Below are 22,420 nucleotides of genomic sequence, written 5' to 3'. Positions count from 1 at the left end.
AGTGAGTTTAGGAAGCAGAGGAGCAGTTACAGATGTGGGAGAACTGTGGGAAAAGCAGTGTCTCTCGAAGCCAAAGGAGGGGAAGAGCTGGAGAACTTGCTGCCCAGTGCCCCTTCCTCGTCGGGGCGACGCTCCATGTCATGGAATGTAGGAAAGCCGAGGATTCCGTGATGGAGGTCAGGGTTTCCCTGGTGGCGCTAGTGGTAAAGAACCCATCTGCCAATGCAGAAGACTCCTGAGACAAGGGTTCAGTCCCTGGGTCAGGAAGTTCCCCTGGAGGAGGGCATGGCAATCCACTCCAGTATTCTTGCCTGGAGAATCCCATGAACAGAGGAGCCTGGCAGGCGACAGTGCATGGGATCACAAAGACTCGGACATGACTGAAGCGATTTAGCATGCATGCACATGACAGACACACGTGACAGAGGTCATCAGGCACTGTCGGTAAGACTGCCTGCATTCAGATCCTGCCTCCGCCAGTTTCTCTTTGTGCAACTTTGGGTGTGCTTCACATCACTCTGGGCCACAGTTTGTCCCTCTATAAATCAAGTTGATGAGCCAGGTTCCTCTAAGGTTGTGATGTGGATCAAATGCTTGCACTCAGTGCAAGTGATTGGCATCTTGCACAGAACAAGCCCTCAATCTGTGTTAGTTATATTTATTTTGGGAGCAAAGTGGAAAAAGCTGAGCGTGAACTCAATGGAGAGCTACTAGCCAAGTGGTGGCAAAATTATTTAGTTGTGATTATCTTGGGTCAGTGGTTCTTTAGCCTGTATCAGAATCACCTAGGACTTGCCCTACACTTGAGTTTCTGATTCAATAGGTCTAGGGTAGAGCTTGATAATTTATGTGTCAAACAAGCAGATCAGAGTTAATGCTGCTAATTCTAGGGCCATGCTCTTAGAATCACTGTCTCTGAATGAAAGGGAAGACCCTACAGTTTTGGGAAATCAACTCAGGCCTTCAATTCCTCTCCTAAGTAGTTTCTATGTTGAAAAGGTGTTTTCTTTTCTGACCCTAGCTGGGTCTAGAAAATCTACCAGTCCAAACTTAACTGATACCTGAACACTCCTACAAGTCCTAAGCCAATTTCTTCTGTACCTTTTTTCTGAGAACCTAAAAGAGCTATGTAAAAGTTTAGGACTTGTTGGGTTCCCTGATGCTCAAGTGGACCAATAAAACCCATCGCCAACACTACAACAGTCAGCATACTGAGGACCAAATACTGTGCTGATCCTCAGTACATATACTGTACCATCTAGTTCTCACAACTCCTGTGAGAGTCAGGGCTCGTGACTCAAATGACACCACGTCACAGAGAAGAAGGAAGCCTAGAAAGGTAAAGTAATGTATCTCAAGGCACTGGCCAGCAAATGACGGAAATCAGGATTAAACCTGTTCTTTCAGCTACTCAACTAAGCAGCTCTTGCCTGATTTCTTTACCCAGGAAAAATGCACATTATGAAAGATCAGCAGCTCTTGTCTGCCTCCACAATTCCTCCACATCTTTTTCAGGGTAAAAGACTCTAGATAGCTGACTGTTCTATATGAGGTATGGTTACTAGTCCTTTAGCTAGACTATTCAGGGTTTTTGGAGAGTGCCCGAGGTGGTCATCATCCTGAAAACTGAATAGGTGGGTGTGGTTATCCATAGAAGAACATAAGCAATTGTCCTGAGCCCCTGGTTAAGCTACTGTATCTAAGACACACTATTTTCTTAGTCTTATTATCTTCTACTGCTTATTCTTACTCAACTATTCAACTAAAATAACTGATTTATTTACATAAGTTTCTTACTATATTCATTCATTCTTACTTCCGTTCTTTATTGTGTTCCTCTCTCTTTTCTTTACACATGTAGAAACTAAAGCGTAAAGAGAAAAAGAAACTTGGATAGGGTCACTCAGTTCCTGAATATCTGAGTGAAGATTCACAATCCAGGTATGCTAGATTCTACTATGAAATATGCATCCAGACTCCAATCTCCCAAGAGCTTGTGCAGTCTGATGACTCAAAAAGACAAACTTCTCATTAAGCTGAAAATGAAATTGCCTAAACTTCTCTTTCCACACCATATGGTTGGATCCCAGATGACAGGAAGCTCATTTCTGCAACACACTAGGCTCATTTCACTGAGTAGGATGTGAGACTTGTGGGGTGGTCATTTCCTCATCTTTTTAGCACTGGTAGCAGCAGTGGTATTTATTATGATGCTTCCTTTTGAGATTTTTACACACACACACACAAACAAATGCTTCTGATGATGGAGAGAGACAGATGTATCCTAAATCACTGTGCAAGTGAAATCTCACCAGCATAAGAAACAACAGCAGCAAAATTATTCACCTGCCTTCAAGCAACCAAATACTATAATTATCTCCAACCCTTAGTTTATGTCACAATGGAGGAGGGGAGTTCTTAAGTAATACTATCATTGAATTTCATATACAAAGATGAAACCACAGTGTTTGGACATCTAAAGTATCTTTGCAAAGTCAGGTTTTAAAGCAATGGGGTGACTCATGAAGGTTCAGAGACTAACGCGAAGTGCCAAACACCATTTTTACAAAATGACTGTGGCATGAGATGCCAGCACTTTTTTCCCTGGGTAAATACTTTAGAGCTGAAATAGCAAAATACTCTTGAATAAGAAGATAACATACAGTTTCTGTGTCCCCCCCCCCCCCACAAAAACTTAGAACTAACATAGAAAGTGCTATTGTATGAATAATAGAAAAAAATGATCATTTAAGAGTTGGCAAAGATCCTAGAGCTATATTTACGTGTAGCCATGTGCATTGAAGATAGTGTTCATAGGAAAGAATTTGAACAACAGTCACACCACTTACTGGTACTTGATCTTGGTAAGTTTCTTCACCTTAGTCCACTCATCTAAACAAGGGACCAATTTGACAAGGCAGCAAAATATACTGCTTTAATGAGAAGCAGTCTGCATTCAGATAGCCTGTATGTGAATCCTATGGCTCACCCCTTCTGACAGTTCGGCTCCATCCTCTGTAAAATGAGGGTGATAAGAAGGGTGCCTGCCCCAAAAGGTGCTGGTGAGGTCTCAAGGTAATCATGCACACAAAGTGTGGCACTTGGATCATAGCAAGTGGTCAGTAGACTTTACTCTTTTTAAAAGACTATCTACTTAAAGGCCTTTATAAATAAGTTCTAAGAGGCGTCCCGACAGCAAGGGGGTGGGGAACAATGATGCTACACAACTTAACCTTTAAACCTTAAAAGCCCCATCCACAACCCAGAGCAGTGCTCTTCTTTTACATATTTTATTGATTGGGGTTTGCTATGAAATTTTATTTTTAAAAGTCTCTGTTGCCAAATTAAAAAAAAAAAAACTGCTTGAAACTTCTGCTCTAGACAATTCTCATCTTACAGACAAGAGAGAAGCAAAGCCCTGAAAGACGAAAGCAGTTGTTCCAGATTATATTCCAGTGAGCACCTGATAAGTGATTAGAACACCCCTGGCTCACTGCCTCTGTACCTGGCCCTCCCATGCCACTGAGCTCTGTCAGGATATGCCCATGGCCACCTGCTGACTCTGCTGAGCCTGAGGCTGGTTGGAACGATGCTAAAGTTTTGAAACTAACAGTGGGAAGCAAAATGGGATCAGTTAGAGTGATGGGGAAGTAAGGGGGTAAATACAAGGGGGAGAGTAGAGGTGTGAGGGGGTGTGTGTTTTTGTGTGCTTGTGTGTGTGTGCTATTATACTAGGTATTCAAGATCTCAGTTTGAGAGCCTGGTAGAATATCTAGTTGAAAAAGACCTAGAACTCAGGGAAGATGCTGGGTTTGGGGATGAAAACTTAAGAGTCATCCAGCAAGAAAGTTAGCTATGAATGTATATTATACCAGAGAGATAGACAGACTGACCAAACTGACGGACTGAGGGTGGAGGTGACGACCAGGAGAACACAGCGCTAATGGAGAAGAAAGATGCAACTTCTTCCAATCGCTAATAATGCAGACAACAAACAACAAGCTCAAGCAAAAATAACAAAATTTAAGATAATAACAGCTAGTACTTAGTGATCACTTCCTATTTTTTTAGCCACCTTACTAACAAATTTACATAGATTATTTCATTCAATCCTTCCAATCTCAGAAGGTAGATACTTCTATTACCCCCACTTTATAGGTGAGCAAAACAGGGACAGAGATGTCAGATAACTTGCTTTAGGTTCACACAGCTAGTAAAGGATAGAGATAGGATTAAAATGATGGGTTCATTCCAGAGTCTGAACGTTTAACTGGTATGTTTCAGTAACTCTTAGGGAGCAAGAGAAGGAAAAGCAGGAGTAGTATTAATAGCAGCATAAGTATTAACAGTAGTACCTACAGCTACCACTGAATGAACACCATTTTGTGTTTGGCACTGTGATAAGTGTGTATAATATGATCAAACATGATTCGATCGAACCCTAGGGAGAACTTGAGAAGGCAGATGTTCTTAGCTCGAGTGAGAAGAAAAAGAAACTGGCTCAGCGATGTTGTTAATTTGTCTAAACTCACACAGTTAGTAGGTGACAGGGCAGGAATGAAGAGCCAGGTTTAGGACAGGAACTCTTAACCCACCCTGCTAGACTGTTTCAGTACACAGTCAAATTCAACAGTGGACCCAAAAAAGAAATTCCTGCAAATGTTTTTACAAATAAATTCTTGGGTCCTTCCACCATGACTTCTAATTTAGTGGTTCACAGTTGGCTCTATGAACCTCAACGTTTCAGAAGTTTCTGAGGTGATTCTTAATTTATAACCTGGTTTGGTGATCATGATAACAATGTATACAAGTCTTGACTGCTTCTTGTAGGACTGTCAATCTGTAAGATTAGTGCACTTCTTGATATGAGCACACATCCCCACTGGAAGTTTGGTGTCGGCAGGCATGCCATGAAGACTCATGATTCGAGAAATTTTCAAGGTGAGAGCTGGGAGGTTCCTCTTCCCTGTTTTATGACAGTAAAATTACCTTGATAAGTAATTGGCCTAAATCACTCTTCTAGACACCATTTCACTGTGTCTCTAAAATATACACAGTAGCATCAAACCAGTTCAATGACTGAAGCTTCCTTACCTAAAACTCGTAATCTCTCGGCTCCTACTACCACTTCATTGTTATCTGCAGAGAAGAGCAATTTTCCAGAAACCGTCTTTACCTCAAACTTTTTGCCATAAGCTTCGATGGCTTTTGGCCCTAGAAGAGGGAGAGAAAGAATACATTAGTCCCACTACATTCAATTTCAAAGAGCTTTTCACAGAACATACACATCTGACAAGATTGTATTGGACTTTAATGTAAGTGGATTGGTTTTCAGAAGTCAGCCGTGACAACCAGCCTCGTGACTCTAGCCATGTCTTGTCAATTACTTTTAATCATACGCTCTCCGGCTGATTTTAAAAACCATCAGCTCCTTCCTCCAAACTAATGCTTGAATGAGATTTCCCTCAGCTAACCACCAAATTACTGTCAAATACTGTAGATTTTGGCTTGTCTTTATGAAAGCACAGGACACTCACCACCTCTTGAAGGACTGACATTTTTTTGGCCAGCCCCAACTGCTGGAACTGGCCAAAGACATGCCAGTTCTTCAAGAGGCGGTGAGTGCTCTCTGCTTTCATAAAAGGGCATCTTTAAATTCAGCTGAAATCTGTCTCATTCTTTACCCTTGACCCACTGGCTGTTTTTGACACCAGACAAGTATATAACTCATCTTCTAGCAGAAGAGGCTATAATATATTGTAATTGTCTTGAAAGCTATTGAATCTTTCATGCTAGAATTTCACTCAATAAAAAATAACTTTTAGAGGGCTTATCTATAACAACAGATGCTATGCTTGAAGCTGGGGCTATAGTAGTGGTGAAAGGAAGACAAAGTCCCTGATCCCTCAGCACTTACCTGCCAATATACATTAAAACATGTATTAGTAAATCAAACAGAAAACCACAGAGAGTTTTAGCTACTGCTGCTGCTGCTGCTAAGTTGCTACAGTTGTGTCTGACTCTGTGCAACCCCATAGACAGCAGCCCACCAGGCTCCCCCATCCATGGGATTCTCCAGGCAAGAACACTGGAGTGGCTTGCCATTTCCTTCTCCAATGCAGGAAAGGAAAAGTGAGAGAGAAGTCGTTCAGTCATGTCCAACTCTTAGCAACCCCATGGACTGCAGCCTACCAGGCTCCTCCATCCATGGGATTTTCCAGGCAAGAGTATTGGAGTGGGGTGCCATTGCCTTCTCCTTAGGTACTACAGAAAAATTAGAACAGGTTAGTGTGTTAGAATTCTTAAAGAAATGGAGATACCTAAATACCAGAAGTTCAGAAGGTTCCAAAAACTTCGACCACAGAAATGCATCAGGATAACCTAGGGGTATAATCATCCTCAGTGATCCTACCTGAGATCAAAAAGGAATTTATCTTTTGGTCTGAAATTCATATAGAAAGAAATTTGAGGGTAGAGTCCAGAAAGCTTATATTTTCTGCAAAACTGCCCAGGGGATTCTGATACAGTTCTCCCTTAGTATCTGTGGGGGCTAGGTCTAGGATACCATTGGATACTGAAATCCATGGATACTCTCAAGTCCCTTATATAAAACAGTATGATATTTACATATATCCTATACATATTTTCCTGCATGCTTTAAATTATTGAATTATTTAGGATACCTAATACAATGTATGCTGTGTAAATAGCTGTAAATAAAATATCAATGCTATGTAAACAGTTGCCAGCATGGGGGCATATTCAAGTTTTGCTTTTTGGGTCTTTCTGGAATTTTTTTCTCCCAAATATTTCTAGTTCTAGTTGGTGAATACAAGAATGTGGAACTCCTGGATGTGGAGGAAAAAATTGCATAGCATTTTTTTATCTAGTCATTTTTCAAGATGTGTCACTTATTAGTAAAAAGTAGTAATGAAATGGCCTTCAATGCCTTCCATGTAAAGATCACTAGGAATACACTGGAGTTGAACAAATTGGATTTTCAGCTCATGGCCGTAAAAGAGAACACACACCACGCAGAACTGTGGAGTTTCTCATCAAGAAGTAAGAACTTATAGGATCTGGCCCTTTATGATAGGTTATGTGAGGGAAGGGCTTTAGGTTCTGGATTAGATACTGTCAGGAACTGACAGCAAATTTATGATTAGCATTTTAGTAAATCTTATCCAGAGGAGGGAGGACCAGAACAATGCTAAAACTGTAATAGATAAAGAGCAGTCACTCATATTAGAGGGGGATAGAGGATAGTTTGGTCATTCTTGTGGTTTGGAAAAACGTTTCTATTTTTAATCTATGCTCAGACATGATCACAGTTGTGTTTGCTTTTTGTTTTGTCCCTATCTTTCATGGCCACTAAGTGGCCTTGTCTGATGTTGATGTTCTGTGAAATTCTGTTCACACAGAACACCAAAGCTTGGCGGATAGAGCCAGGTCGGCCCCTGGATGTCTGCTGTCTGCCACTCTACTCTTTGGCAAGACTATCGCACTATCAGAAGACCATCAGAAGGTAAAAATCATGTCCCAACTTTCTCATTTTCTGGTAATATGACTTTGGGAAAATCATTTGATCTTTCGGAACCTCATTTTCTTTATCTTTGAAATTGTGCTACCATCGCTTCTATCCATCTCAAAGAAAGGTTAAAATGACTGAATTATACTGTGTTTATACAAAGAATTCTGCAGGTGGAAAAGAGCTGTGAAATGTAGGGGGGCTGCTCTTGTGATCATCACCACTGGGGTCATGACCACAGCCATTTTGCTAATGTAATGTTCTCAATACACTGAAATAAATGAAGGGTGATCGTCTCTGAGTGAACTTCCCACTTTCACATCATTTTGTCAATTTAGCTGGACCTCTGACAAAACAAAGGACATTGGAGAAGCTCTTTAATGGGTGGGGGATTGAAACAGCAGACAGGGCACACATTTCCAAATGGCATGGGACTAAGACATTGTCTTCTCTAACTGCCATTGTGCTGGATGTGAGAATATGTGTGCTGAGTCATTTCAGTTGTGTCTGACTCTTTTGTGACCCTAAGGACTGTTAACCCACCAGGTTCCTCTGTCCATGGGATTCTCCAGGCAAGAACACAGGAGTGTGTTGCCAAACCCTCCTCCAGGGGATCTTCCCAACCCAGGGATTGGACTTGCATCTCCTGTGTCTCCTGCATTGGCAGGCGGGTTCTTTACCACTAGTGCCACCTGGGAAGCCAGTGACAGCAAAGCCAAGGGCTCCCTCAAGGTCACCAAGTGAGTTAATGGTAGATCTGCACCTGGAACTGCAGTCTCAGAATTGTTTCATGGCAGAAAATGCATGTTTACTTGTCTGGAAAGGGAAAGGAGTCTGGTGCAATGAGAAGAGGAGCTCTTGAGAATGCGAGGTATTAGGAAGATAGAGTCAAGGATGAGAGAGGCTTGTAAGGACAGACGTGTACAATGAGGGTTTGGGATTAGGCTGCTTAAGGATGGCTAAGATGCAGCTATCCACTCAGTCACAGTTTTACCTTCAGTAAAACCTGTATTACTTGGAAACGCTTTGAGGATGCTACTATTTCTTTTTAGGGTGAAGACTGTAGATAAGGAAGTCCAGTGATAATGAATGAATGAATGAAGGATCTCAGCATGGGCATGGGGTGAGTGCAATTTGCCCAATCTGGATTCATTCAGATATGCTGTAATGACTTGGGAACACAAACACCTGAACTGTGCTTTCAAGGCAAGACCACGAGACATACTCCCAAGGAGTCAAGGACACTGGCCTGTGTGTAAGCTGAGTTTTCTCTGAACCTGTTAACAGTGTGTGAGATGCAAGTGCGTGTACTGAAGAGATGACAGCTAACAGAGAACACAAGACAATTAAGTTATTTTGTTTTTCAGGCTTTCTCAGAATTCAAAATGGACTTCATCCCTGGGGCCAGAATCATTTGTGTATATAAAGCTCAGTAGTTGGCGTTTTAGCCAAAACCCCAAAGACAGACCACTGGCTCCATAGTGCAGATGGTTTGTTCTGTTGTTGATTTCACCTGGGGCTGCCAAACCTCTGTGAATGTTGGTGAAATCTTTAAAAAACAAAAAAAAAATTCTACAGAGAAAAGTAAATGGAGCTGGAGACCGCTCAGGAGGTCTCCTGGAAAACTCACTGTTCCTCTCTGGGATGGAAAAGATCATAATTTGTAACCTGAAACTCATTTTCAGTTAATCCCTTTCTGCTGACAGTGGTCTATGTGTGAAGCACCTCCTCAATTCACCTCCTCCATCAGGGTGCGCCAGCCGTGTCCCAGGCCTGCCACTGCCATCTGGAAGCTGGAAGGACCTGGGGCCTTGAAGTTTCATTTCTTTCCTCATCCCCTTCATTCTGGGGCCTTTTCCCACTCTGGACAGATGCTGTGTCAGACTTCTGCAGCTTTCCTCTCTGCAGGTCAGAGGGTTCCCCCTTTGCACCTACTACCAAGGCAGTGCTAAACCAGCAGAGGCATGAGCCAAATATGTGTTTGTGATTTCGCCTGGGAACCTAACCTTTGTTTAGAACATTGTTTCTTGTGAAAAGATCTTCTGAATTGCCAACACTAGAATTTCTTCTGGGCTTCTGAGACAGTCATTAGGTAATAAGCAGGAGAACTCTTGAATCCTCAGGACTGTCTTAGTAAACCTGGCTGCTCGGGCAGCTGGCAGCGTTTGCTGTCAGGTAAGTGCACTGCAAAGTGTAACAGGACTTAGGAGGTATTTTCTCCTGGACCTGCTCTGTGCTTTCCACCACGTGTATCAATGTAAAAGGAGAACCCTGAAGAAAAACCTTAGGGAGTCTGTGCTTGGCTATCTGTTTTGGAGATTCTACTTAGACGTATGCACTATCCACTCTAGAAGGCATCTTGAAAGTCTGCTACCAGCTGGTGCTAGGCTGGCTTTTAGCCCATCTCATTTGATATTACCTTGTGCTTTACCTTAAGAGATAAACAGGGGCCTCTGCTCTGGGGTCTTCCCTGAGCAGGGGAGACAGAAAGAAGATGGGGGAGGAGAGAGGGACAAGTGAGAACAACGGGAGAGGAAAAGGAGAGAGAGAAAGGGGAGGGAGGAGGAGGAAGAAAGAAGGAATTAGAGAAAGAGGGAAGAGGGAGGAGATGGGGGAGGCAGAGGGAGACCAGGGAGGAGGAGAGATAGGGAGGGAGAAGAGGGGTGGAGAGAAGAAAAGAGGGGAGCTGGAAGAGAAGTAAAACGTGGGGATGGGGGGAGGGGTGGGGAAGGAGAGGGAGAGAGAGACTGACTCTTCCTAACAGTCATGCATCCAATTCCAGCCTTATCAAAACAAAATCTCTCAAGTCAACCAAATCTCCCACTGCAAATAAATGGCAAATGATCAACAGGCTAAATAAGTTCCTTTTGAACGCAGGAATCTGGGAGCTGGAGGTCGGATTTATTTCCCTCCTGGAGGCAATTTTCACACATGCTGCTTAAATCACTGCTTACTGAAGCTGTTTATTTAATTATTTAGCATCGTGACTGCGGGCCAGATGTTAGAGAAGCCAGGCCACTGAGCCGGGCGCTGGCTGGAGAGCTTGTTGTTTATGGATTTCGGGCTCTGCCACAGCAGCTCCTCCAGTGGGAGCTGGTCCAAGTCACCCACCGGCTGACTGCATCCCTCCAGACACCCACATCCTGCAGCGGTAGAGTGAGGCACACTCCCCCACCCCTGCCCCAGTGAGAGTCTGGGCACAAAGGCACCTGCCTCCCTGTGGCATGTTGATGAGTGGAGCTCCAGATGTTTCAGTCCCAGTTATCTATCAGGACATTCAGGCAACTGGCTTCTCAAAATGTCCATCTGTATACCTCTCTCTCAGCCCTGAAGCCAAACAAATGGCATCTTCTGTCTGGAAGTCTAACAATGCCATTCAGACATAGTCCCTTCCTCCCATCTGCTGTGGGGGTGCACAGAGGATCCTGTTTGCTGCTGTTCATAACCTACAGAGTGGGTAATACCACCCAAAACATTATGTGACCATGAGACCCGTGTTCATCATTAGAGTCGTTATTGTGAATAACCTATCCTCGTTTAAATTTCAGGCCTATGCAGCTTAAACCCCACTGAGTGCTTTCCATGGCTGTTAGAAGCAGATCTGCTCTATTAAAAGGAACCACAGAAACATATTCGGGGTGGGGGAGGAATACAGCTGCAGCTCGCAATGGAGCTAGGTTCAAAGTCAGCATGTAGGGCAAATATGGCACGGATTCAAACTATCACTACAAATCCCTTTTACAATCCATAAAGTATGATGTGCACGGTTTTGTATATGCTGTGCTATCTCCCAATTAATCCAACACAGCCAGCTTTTCCTGCAGCACTGGAGGAGAGAGCTTCCCTGTGGCTGAGCACCAGCTGAAGCAGCTGGCTGGTGTTTAGGGGCCATGCTACATGAAAAATTGTTTATTCTTCCTCCCTACCCTCTAAATGAGTATCATCAGATTTGCATAAGTTAAATGTGTGTATAGAATGAGCCTCTACCCTTGAGTAGCATCATGGAACACATGCTTTGTTCTCTTTTCTGAGGCTGTAAAATGTGTGAGCAGACGTTCCGTCTTAGATCCGTCACATGGTGCTTCATTCACCCTTCCGTTCGATGCTTTCTGAGTGCTTAGCCTGGACCAGGCCCTGCTGAGTTCTTTCTTTTCTTACCTGTTATCAGCTGAGTTAGTACTTTAGTCTGTTCATTGAGGATGTTCACTGTAACATTTCTGGCAGATTTGAAGTAGAGGGCGTTACCCTGTAATAAGAAAATAAGAGAAACACATGAAAATAGCAGATTTCTTTTTTCCCCCATTATAGGTTCTTATAAGATATTGAATAAAGTTCCCTGCACTATAAAATAGATTCAGTTTTTTATTTTATAGATGGTGACAAAAGATTTCTAAATAACTGTAATCCCAACTCTCCAAGGGCTGAACTGATCTTTGTGGTTTTTTTTTTTTTTTTTTTTTTTTTGGCTATTTAGTGGCTAAGTCGTGTCTGACTTTTTGCAATCCCATAGACTATAACCCTCCAGGCTCTTCTGTCCATGGGATTTCCCAGGCAAGAATATTGGAGTGGGTTGCCATTCCCCTCTTCAGAGGATCTTCCCAACCCAGGGATAGAACCTGCATCCCCTGCCTGGCAGGCAGATTCTTTACTACTGAATCACCTGGGAAATGAAATTCGAATTGATGTATCTTTATTGGAAAATCCTAGTTGTTTAGTTATCCCCACATATATGATAATTAATTGGCATTCAGCCAAAATGGATTTTCCCCAAAGAGACACAAAGATAGACATATATACTTAAAAGACATTTCATATACACATATACACCCAAATTTGTTGAATTCAATACTTTAAGAACACAGAGCCCTTTAGCTCTTGCTGTAGATGGTCGTTAGCTCTGGTACACGGGATGATCCGGAATGATGACAGTCTCCTAATTTCACCCTCTCTGGTTCACCAGTTTCTCCAGATTAATCATGCAGAGCCCTTAGTGGAGAGCAAAGGCTTGTGTGAAATACACTAGGTCTACCCCTCCAGCAGGTCCACCAGCTGAGAATCCAGGTGCTCTGCGGGAGGATGGTCTGCTTTTTGTAGAGATGTTTACCACATGTGGACACACAATCCAGGAGATCCAGCATCTCCAAGAAGACCTCTGCCTCCCCCTTTTTCCTTCTCTTTATTCAGATTTTTTTTCTTCCAGGCATCCTCTACCTTCAATCCATCTCCCTTTTATCAAAAGGGCACCTGATTCCTCTTTCACATGGTGGCAGTCATTTCTGAGAATGACTCAGAACAAACACTGGCATGCTTATTCTATAAAGGTCCTGATAATAAATATTTTCAGCTGTGTGGGACATATTGTCTCCGTGTTAACTACTCATATCTGCTGTTTTTGTGCAAACCAGCCATAGACAATATGTAGACAAATGGGTATGGCTGTATTCCAATAAAACTTTCTTCATGGACAAAGACAATTGAATTTCATAACATTTTAAACAATATAATCTTACCGTGTCATAAAATATCATTCTTCTCCCCCCTCCCCCTTTTAAAAATACTAAAAACTATCAGTTCTTGGATTGGGAAGATCCCTTGGAGAAGGAAGTGGCAATCCACTCCAATATCCTTGCCTGGAAAATCCCACGGCTTGCTACGACGCATGGGGTTACAAGGTGTCAGACACGACTGAGCAACTAAACCACCACCACCACCAATAACCATCTCAGTTCACTGGTTGTTTGAGAACAGGCAGCCATAGGCCATAGTTTGTCAACCCTCAACTTAGATGTTCTTTGCTTGGAATAAACTAAAGCTATAAAACAAAGGATGAATCTCTGACAGAATATGTCAGTAACCAGATAGTTGTTACTAGAAAAAAGACTGTGTAGTCATCCTCATCTTTTCAAACCCTGTTGCCACATGGCATCTGCCTGAAAATTTAGTAAAGCCACTACAGATTCAGTCTCAAATACAGAGAAACCACTGTGCCATGAATTGTTTGGAAAGTGAAGATGGGAAAGACCCCCTTCACCTTCAAAGCTTTACGTTCCAATGGGAACAATGACACAGCACACACACCTACAATACCAGGCAGGGGACGGCAAGGGTGATTAGAAAGTGGCAAAAGGCGTGCTGAGACGTCCCTGAAGCGTGAGGCTATTCCTGGCTTAAGGATGCGTAGAGAGAAGCGAAGGGGGTAGTCATGTGTGAGCTCAATTTCCCAAGGTAGGATAGGGTTTTCCCAAGTTGGAACGAAAAAACAAGGAAGATTATGGACTCTCACATCTATTTTTCCTTCTAAAACTGGCGATTCGTGGGCCCAGCCCTGTGCCTGGAGATGGTCAAGAGGCAAGGCTGTGCTGACTGCAGCTCAGGTCGAGGTCTGAGTTGTTTTCACAAGAGGCTGAGTGGGGCGTGGGGCGGCCACCACCCAGGCATTGTCCACACACTGACGGTTAACGCCAATGGCCCTCTCAGCCAAGGTTAACTGCTAAAATGGATGGACGACTCACTCAAGCCCTGAGGAACCAGCTAACCGTGAGTGAGGGCTCCTGTCCTAGTGTTGAGGGAAGAGAGAAGTGCCACATCCAGGCAACCACTGATTCACTGACCCCCACCTTCATTAATGGCTTAAAATTAAAATTTTTCCTGGTGAATAAAGAATATTTTTTTGCTGTTTTTTTAATTGGAACAGGGAAGAAGAAATACACTGAATCTAAAGTTGACATAGTTCTTTTTTTCCCCTATCTGTTAGAAAACAAATATTAACCAAAAATTGTTTGTCTTTGCCATTGCTTCTGGCAGTGCTTAACTCTTCTACTGAAAACTTAAAAGGTAAGCTTTTTAAGTTCAAGCAATGTGAGAATTCAGAATTTGGAAACTCCAAGGGGGATATAGGTTTCCAGAAGTTAATGTACTAACTCTTCATATATTGAGCAACCTGACGCTGCAGAGAGGGGTGACCCAGAATCAGAGAGCTGTATAAGCTCCACAGTCACTGACCAGTGTGTGATTCTGAGCAACCTAACTGCTCTCTGGTTCATTCTCTGCAACACTGACAGCAGCAGCAGCTGGGGCTGACACAACTGAGCCCTCTCTATGAGCCAAGCACACAGCGAAGCCCTGGAGTCAAGCTACCAAGCTTCCAATCTATACCGCGTTCCTGTTGGCTGACTGAGCAAGTTAAGGGTTCTGTCTCAAGTTTCTTGATATGTGATGTTGCACGTATTATTGTTAAGTTATTAAAATATGCATCTGATTACAAATATTAAATTCTATATGTAATTAACCTTCTACGTTCCAGGCACACAGTAAGTCCCCTATAGTTGGTAAGGTTGGCGAACAGGGTGGACAGGGCAGTTTAGTGACAGAGGCAGGAGGAGGAGGGGGTTGGGGGAGAAAGAAAGAATGGAGGGCGGGGAAGATGACCTTTCTTTGTATATCCTCATCCTTACAATCCACCTGTGAACTAAGGTTTGGGTATCTTCTACATCCACTATTCTGTTTCCAGATTTCAAAGGATCTCCCTATAGTTGCAAGTTTTCCACTATTATCTTTCAGATGCCAGTATTTTCAAATGTACCTGCCTGTCCTTAATATTCACAAAATTCTATTGAGGAGAAAAAAAAAATCTCCTAACAGCTTTGATCAAAGTTTACAGCGAGAGATAAAATATAGCCAGCCATTCCCTTTTATTGCTATGTCAAAATATAATACCTTAGCATTAATTGATCTGTTGATCACGCTGGCAAACAGTCTTTGCTACATCAGGATTTAAACAAAAAGCCTCCTTCTAGCCTGGGACATCTTGCTGTGATCCTCCCAAATACCTGATAACAGAAAGGTTGCTGGGAAAACAGCAGGAACCACCAGCTAACAAACTCTGAAGTGCCTCCCCTGACAGCTGGGTCAGCGCCATCATATTTGTTCTCTGCTTTGGCTGACTGAGGTTAAACCAGGGAAAAGCAGCCAAGAAAACACCCCTGGGGTCTCTTGGTATCGTAATGAGTAGGAGAAACACTTCCATGTCTGAGGAGACACTAAATTCTGCCCACTTAGCTGCTTCTATTTCCTTTCTCCCTCCTACTCCCCACTGTAGCCCCTGGGGCTGGGGAGGTTAATTTCTGCTTCAGGACAGTCTGCTCTGGGGCCAGTGAATTTCCCTAACTAACCTCAAGGCAACCATCCAAGGACAAGGGGCTTGTGGGAGACCAGGGGGAGGCTTAGCCTCACCTACTAGAAAGTAGTCTGGCAGACCCAAAACTGGGTTGTGGATTATCAGAGATCTGGACCTGGGCAAGTCATTGGCTTTGTGAATAGTGCTGCTATGAACACTGGGGTGCATGTATCATTTGAATTGGAGTTTTCCTTTGTAGGCAGCCTATTGTTATACAATCTGCCACTCTATGTCTTTTGATTGGAGCAGCTAGTGCATTGACATTTAAGGTAATTATTGAGAGGTATGTATTTAATGCCATTTAAAATCCTGTTTTCTAGTTGATTTTGTATTTTTTCTTTGTTCCTTTCTTTCAGTTTTTCCTTTTGTGGCTTGATAGTTTTCTTTTGAATTATGTTTGAATTCTCTTCCTTTTGGTTTTTGTAAATCTACTGAATGTTTCCTCATTTGTGATTACCCTGTTTTCAAGTATGTTAAACCATTATTATATTTACTTGCTTTACACTGGTGATCATATGGGTGGTCATATAGGTGCAAACAAATTCTAAAAGAAATCTTCATTTTCTTACTCCCCTCCCCAACGTTTTATGACTTTGATCTCCTCATTTACAACTTCAAATTTATCCTTTTGCTCTTCATTGCAGTTATCATCACTTGCACACACACACACACATTTAATCTATGTACTGGCTTAAGTGGTTTATTTTCCAATTGTGATTTTTCTCTTTTGTATATATTCTTGCCTCTTTTCTATCGAGAGAAGACTTTTTAATCCTTCTGGATAGCTTAACATTCTAGATAACAAGCCTCCTATCTTTTGCTAGGCTGGAGAGGTTACTTCCTAGCTGGGTCAGTTGGGGGTGGGATCTGGGTATAGATGCTGAGTTCAGTTGGTCTTTATGCAGATTTTCCAACCAGGGCCTTTTGTCAGCCTCACTCCAGAGTGCATCATGACTACTGTGGGCTCTGGGCACTGCGCCTCAAGTGCGTTGTGGAAAAGTAACCCTGTTCTACTGATTCTGGACAGTGATGCTCAAGTCTTCAGGGATATCTAGCTCCTGAGACTTTCCGGGCTCTGTATCATGGATCCTCTTCCTTGATTATTTACTCTCTTTCACCGCATGTTTGTAGATCCCAGCTCTGCCTGGTCAGCCCTGTCTCCCTGACTGTCTGTCATCCCTTTCCATCATTTTTCTTCCTCTCTCTGTGACAATGTGAGCTTACTCCTGTTAGTTTTGTCCTCTCACTGTCTCTTTGAGTGAGGTTTCTGAATGAAGCAGAGGCTTATCATTTCTCACTGCTATCAGTCTATCTCTAGGGCCACTTCTTACTTCTGCTTTCTTCAGTGGAAAAAGCAGGTTAAACTGTGTAAGTCAAGAGCAAATGGTGTCTAGTCCAGGACCCAAGAACTTCTCTTAAGCATCTTACGTATACTGAGTGTCTAGAACATACTATATACTGTCCTTGTCCAATGTTGTAAACAGCAATATTGCATAGGAACCTGGAATGTTAGGTCCATGAATCAAGGCAAATTGGAAGTGGTCAAACAGGAGATGGAAAGAGTGAACATCAACATTCTAGGAATCAGTGAACTAAAATGGACTGGAATGGGTGAATTTAACTCAGATGACCATTATATCTACTACAGCAGGCAGGAATCCCTTAGAAGAAATGGAATAGCCATCATGGTCAACAAAAGAGTCTGAAATGTGGTACTTGGATACAATCCCCAAAACAATAGATTGATCTCTGTTGTTTCCAAGGCAGACCATTCAATATCACAGTAATCCAAGTCTATGCCCCAACCAGTAACACAGAAGAAGATGAAGTTGAACGGTTCTTTGAAGACCTATAAGATCTTTTAAATCTAACACCCAAAACAGATGTCCTTTTCATTAGAGGGGACTGGAATGCAAAATTAGGAAGTCAAGAAACACCTGGAGTAACAGGCAAATTTAGCCTTGGAATACGCAATGAGGCAGGGCAAAGGCTAATAGACTTTTTCCAAGAGAATGCACTGGTCATAGCAGACACCTTCTTCCAAGAGCACAAGAGAAGATTCTACACATAGACATCACCAGATGGTCAACACTGAAATCAGATTGATTATATTCTTTGCAGCCAAAGATGGAGACGCTCTATGCAGTAAACAAAAACAAGACTGGGAGCTGACTGTGGCTCAGATCATGAACTCCTTCTTGCCAAATTTACACTTAAATTGAAGAAAGTAGGGAAAACCACTAGGCCATTCAGGTATGACCTAAATCAAATCCCTTATGATTATAAAGTGGAAGTGAGAAATAGATTTAAGGGCCTAGATCTGATAGATAGAGTGCCTGATGAACTACGGATGGAGGTTCCTGACATTGTACAGGAGACAGGGATCAAGACCATCCCCATGGAAAAGAAATGCAAAAAAGCAAAATGGCTATCTGGGGAGGCCTTACAAATAGCTGTGAAAAGAAGAAAAGTGAAAAGCAAAGGAGAAAAAGAATATATAAGCATCTGAATGCAGAGTTCCAAAAAATAGCAAGAAGAGATACGAAAGCCTTCCTCTGTGATCAATGAAAAGAAATAGAGGGAAACAACAGAATGCGAATGACAAGAGATCTCTTCAAGAAAATTAGAGACACCACGGGAACATTTCATGCAAAGATGGGCTCGATAAAGGACAGAAATGGCATGGACCTAACAGAAGCAGAAGATATTAAGAAGAGGTGGCAAGAATACACAGAAGAACTGTACAAAAAAGATCTTCATGACCAAGATAATCACGATGGTATGATCACTCACCTAGAGCCAGACATCCTGGAATGTGAAGTCAAGTGGGCTTTAGAAAGCATCACTACGAACAAAGCTAGTGGAGGTGATGGAATTCCTATTTGAGCTATTTCAAATTCTGAAAGATGATGCTGTGAAAGTGCTGCACTCAATATGCCGGCAATTTGGAAAACTCAGCAGTGGCTACAGGGCTGGAAAAGGTCAGTTTTCATTCCAATTCCAAAGAAAGGCAATGCCAAAGAATGCTCAAACTACTGCACAATTGCACTCATCTCACATGCTAGTGAAGTAATGCTCCAAATTCTCCAAGCTAGGCTTCAGCAGTACATGAACTGTGAACTTCCAGATGTTCAAGCTGGTTTTAGAAAAGGTAGAGGAACCAGAGATCAAATAGCCAACATCCACTGGATCATGGAAAAAGCAAGAGAGTTCCAGAAAAACATCTACTTATGCTTTATTGACTATGCCAAAGCCTTTGACTGTGTGGATCACAATAAACTGTGGAAAATTCTGACAGAGATGGGAATACCAGACCACCTGACCTGCCTCTTGAGAAACCTATATGCAGGTCAGAAAGTAACCCTTAGAACTGGACATGGAACAACAGACTGGTTCCAAATAGGAAAAGGAGTGCATCAAGGCTGAATATTGTCACTCTGCTTCTTTAAATTGTATGCAGAGTACATCATGAGAAACACTGGGCTGGAAGAAGCACAAGCTGGGATCAAAACTGCTGGGAGAAATATCAATAACCTCAGATATGCAGATGACACCACCCTTATGGCAGAAAGTGAAGAGGAACTAAAAAGCCTCTTGATGCAAGTGAAAGAGGAGAATGAAAAAGTTGGCTTAAAGCTCAACATTCAGAAAACGAAGATCACTTCATGTGAAATAGACAAAGAAACAGTGGAAACAGTGTCAGAAAAGTCTGATTTTGGGGGGCTCCAAAATCACTGCGGATTTTGATTGCAGCCATGAAATTAAAAGGTGCTTACTCCTTGGAGGGAAAGTTATGATCAACCTAGAAAGCATATTGAAAAGCAGAGACATTACTTTGCCAGCAAAGGTCCGTCTAGTCAAGGCTATGGTTTTTGGTTTTTCCAGTGGTCATGTATGGATGTGAGAGCTGGACTGTGAAGAAGGCTGAGTGCCAAAGAATTGATGCTTTTGAACTGTGGTGTTGGAGAACACTCTTGAGAGTCCCTTGGACTGCAAGGAGATCCAACCAGTCCATCCTAAAGGAGATCAGTCTTGAGTGTTTTTGGAAGGAATAATGCTAAAGCTGAAACTCAGTACTTTGGCCACCTCATGTGAAGAGTTGACATTGGAAAAGACTGTGATGCTGGAAGGGATTGGGGGCAGGAGGAGAAGGGGACGACAGAGAATGAGATGGCTGGATGGCATCACTGACTCGATGGACATGAGTTTGAGTGAACTCCGGGAGTTGGTGATGGACAGCGAGGCCTGGCGTGCTGCGATTCATGGGATTGCAAACAGTCAGACACGACTGAGCAACTGAACTCAACTGGCCCTGGACAACAGGAAAGGGAAAGCTCCTAGTCCATCAGGAAACGGAAAATAACCATGATAATAATACAGCATCCCTTCCATTGAGATCTATGCTGTCCAGGTATGAAGGGCACAGATTTTAATACTTGCTTTTGATGCCAGCTGCATCAACACAGTCTGTTCTGAAGTTATTTATCTTCATAATCCTACCTGGTAGTGTGTTTTCTTTGCTCTCAGAGGAACTAACAATCTGATCTAGGAATGCAGATAAACAGAGAAAACCCCAAGAAAGCACATAAAGAATTTCCATATTCAGGGAAGGTTTTCCACTCTCAGTAGGAATGAGGTTCAGAGAAGGAAGGGATCAGTGTAGCTGGCATCCTGCAGCAACTTCCCAGAGGAGAACTGGGCTGGCTTCTGCCTTATCTGCCTAACAAAATGGCACAGCAGTTTACAATAGCAGATCTTCCACCTAATGTTGACTTAGAACACAAGGGAACCTGGCCTGTGGAGTAACAGTTCAGAGTGCAAGCTCCGGAGTCAGATTTGGGCTTGAATCCTAACTCTTTTATTAACTAACTGTGTAGCAGTGGGTAAATCCTTTTTGAGACTCACTTTTTATATTTATGAAATGAAGTTAAAGGCTACCTAACGCTGTTGATATGAGGGTTAAAAAAGATAGTATATGCCAAGGGCCTAGCACAGCAGCTATCAAAATTGTATGTAAACTATAACAAAGAAACAGACAAAAACCTACAGAAGGAAGTTTGCGCTTAGAAAACAGCCAATTTGAGGACAGGGGCAAGAAATAAGAAAGATGAGCCTGGAACATCTTACAGGGTCAGAAGGAAGGAAGTGCTCAGAAACAAACAAACAAAACCCAGAAAAACATCCCACCATTATGGGGGACCGTGTCAAAGGAACACAGGAGACAAACTGAAAAAGCTCCCAATGGTCAAGCTGTGAAGCCCAATGTGAACAACAAAATAAATATTGCAGCATTTAATTATTACCCAAGGCAGAATAAAATAAATCTGTGAGTCCAGTTCTGATATAAATAAATGATTAAAGAAATAAATGGAGAAAAAAAAAAAAAAAACTCTGCTATGTAGACGAATTCCAAACATTTTTCAGTTAATTTTCTGCTCCTTAAAGATAGATAAACTTAGCGACTTCCTTTAGAAGAGCACAGCATGGAAGAGGGGACAGAAACATCTCAGAGGAGAAAACTGACAAACACCATTTTGTCCAGGGGACCAAGGTCAACTTCAACAGTTATAAGTCATGTTGATATGAGGGATACTTTACCTTGGGGTACTTTCCAAATAGGAAAAGAAGTATGTCAAGGCTGTATATTGTTACCCTGCTTATTTAACTTATATGCAGAGTACATAGTGAGAAACGCTGGGCTGGAGGAAGCAAAACCTGGAATTAAGAGTGCTGGGAGAAATATCAATAACCTCAGATAGGCAGATGACACCACCCTTATGGCAGAAAGTGAAGAGGAGCTAAGGAGCCTCTTGATGAAAGTGACAGAGAAGAGTGAAAAAGTTGGCTTAAAGCTCAACATTTAGAAAACTAAGATCATGGCATCTGGTCCCATCACTTCATGGGAAATAGATGGGGAAACAGTGGAAACAGTGTCAGACTTTATTTTTTTGGGCTCCAAAATCACTGCAGATGGTAATTACAGCCATGAAATTAAAAAACATTTACTCCTTGGAAGAAAAGTTATGACCAACCTAGATAGCATATTAAAAAGCAGAGACATTACTTTGTCCACAAAGGTCTCTCTAGTCAAGGTTATGGTTTTTCCAGTAGTCATGTATGGATGTGAGAGTCGGCCTGTAAAGAAAGCTGAGTGCCGAAGAATTCATGCTTTGAACTGTGGTGTTAGAGAAGACTCTTGAGAGTCCCTTGGACTGCAAGGAGATCCAATCAGTCTATCCTAAAGGAGATTAGTCCTGAATATTCATTGGAAGGACTGATGTGAAGCTGAAACTCCAATACTTTGGCCACCTGATGCGAAAAGCTGACTCACTTGAAAAGACCCTGATGCTGGAAAAGATTCAGGGCAGGAGGAGAAGGGGATAACAGAGGATGAAATGGTTGGATGGCATCACTGACTCAATGGACATGGGTTTGGGTAAACTCCAGGAGTTGGTGATGGACAGGGAGCCCTGGCGTGCTGTGGTTCATGGGGTCGCAAAGAGTCGGATACGACTGAGCTGAACTGAACTTACCTTGATACTCTTCCTCTTCAAAACCCATTCCCCTCATCTGATCATGAGAAAAACATCAGACAAATCTTAATTGAGAATCATTTTGCAAACACCTGAGCAGTACTCCTCAAAATGGTAAGGGGACTGAAACCAAGGAAAGTCTGCCATAGCCATATAGAACCTAAAGAAGCATGACAAACAAAA

The 22,420-nt window shown here is 42.5% G+C and overlaps 1 protein-coding gene across 3 annotated transcripts in view; it reads right to left on the bottom strand.

Moving 5' to 3' along the window:
• SGCD (sarcoglycan delta) overlaps positions 1 to 22,420 on the bottom strand; it is a 1,056,171-nt gene that overhangs the window by 143,250 nt on the left and 890,501 nt on the right. For all 3 annotated transcript variants that reach the window (XM_069592487.1, XM_069592486.1, XM_069592485.1), the window contains 2 exons: positions 11,687 to 11,774; positions 5,095 to 5,214 (listed from right to left, as the gene is read on the bottom strand). In XM_069592487.1, coding sequence (XP_069448588.1) covers positions 5,095 to 5,214; positions 11,687 to 11,774 — 208 coding nt within the window. The remainder of the gene's footprint in view (positions 1 to 5,094; positions 5,215 to 11,686; positions 11,775 to 22,420) is intronic.

The sequence above is a fragment of the Ovis canadensis genome, chromosome 5 (genome assembly GCF_042477335.2).
Source record: "Ovis canadensis isolate MfBH-ARS-UI-01 breed Bighorn chromosome 5, ARS-UI_OviCan_v2, whole genome shotgun sequence".
In the NCBI taxonomy this organism is placed as follows: Eukaryota; Metazoa; Chordata; class Mammalia; order Artiodactyla; family Bovidae; genus Ovis; species Ovis canadensis.
The sequence above is the reverse complement of the archived record's forward strand: the minus strand, read 5'-3'. Positions and strand labels throughout refer to the sequence as shown.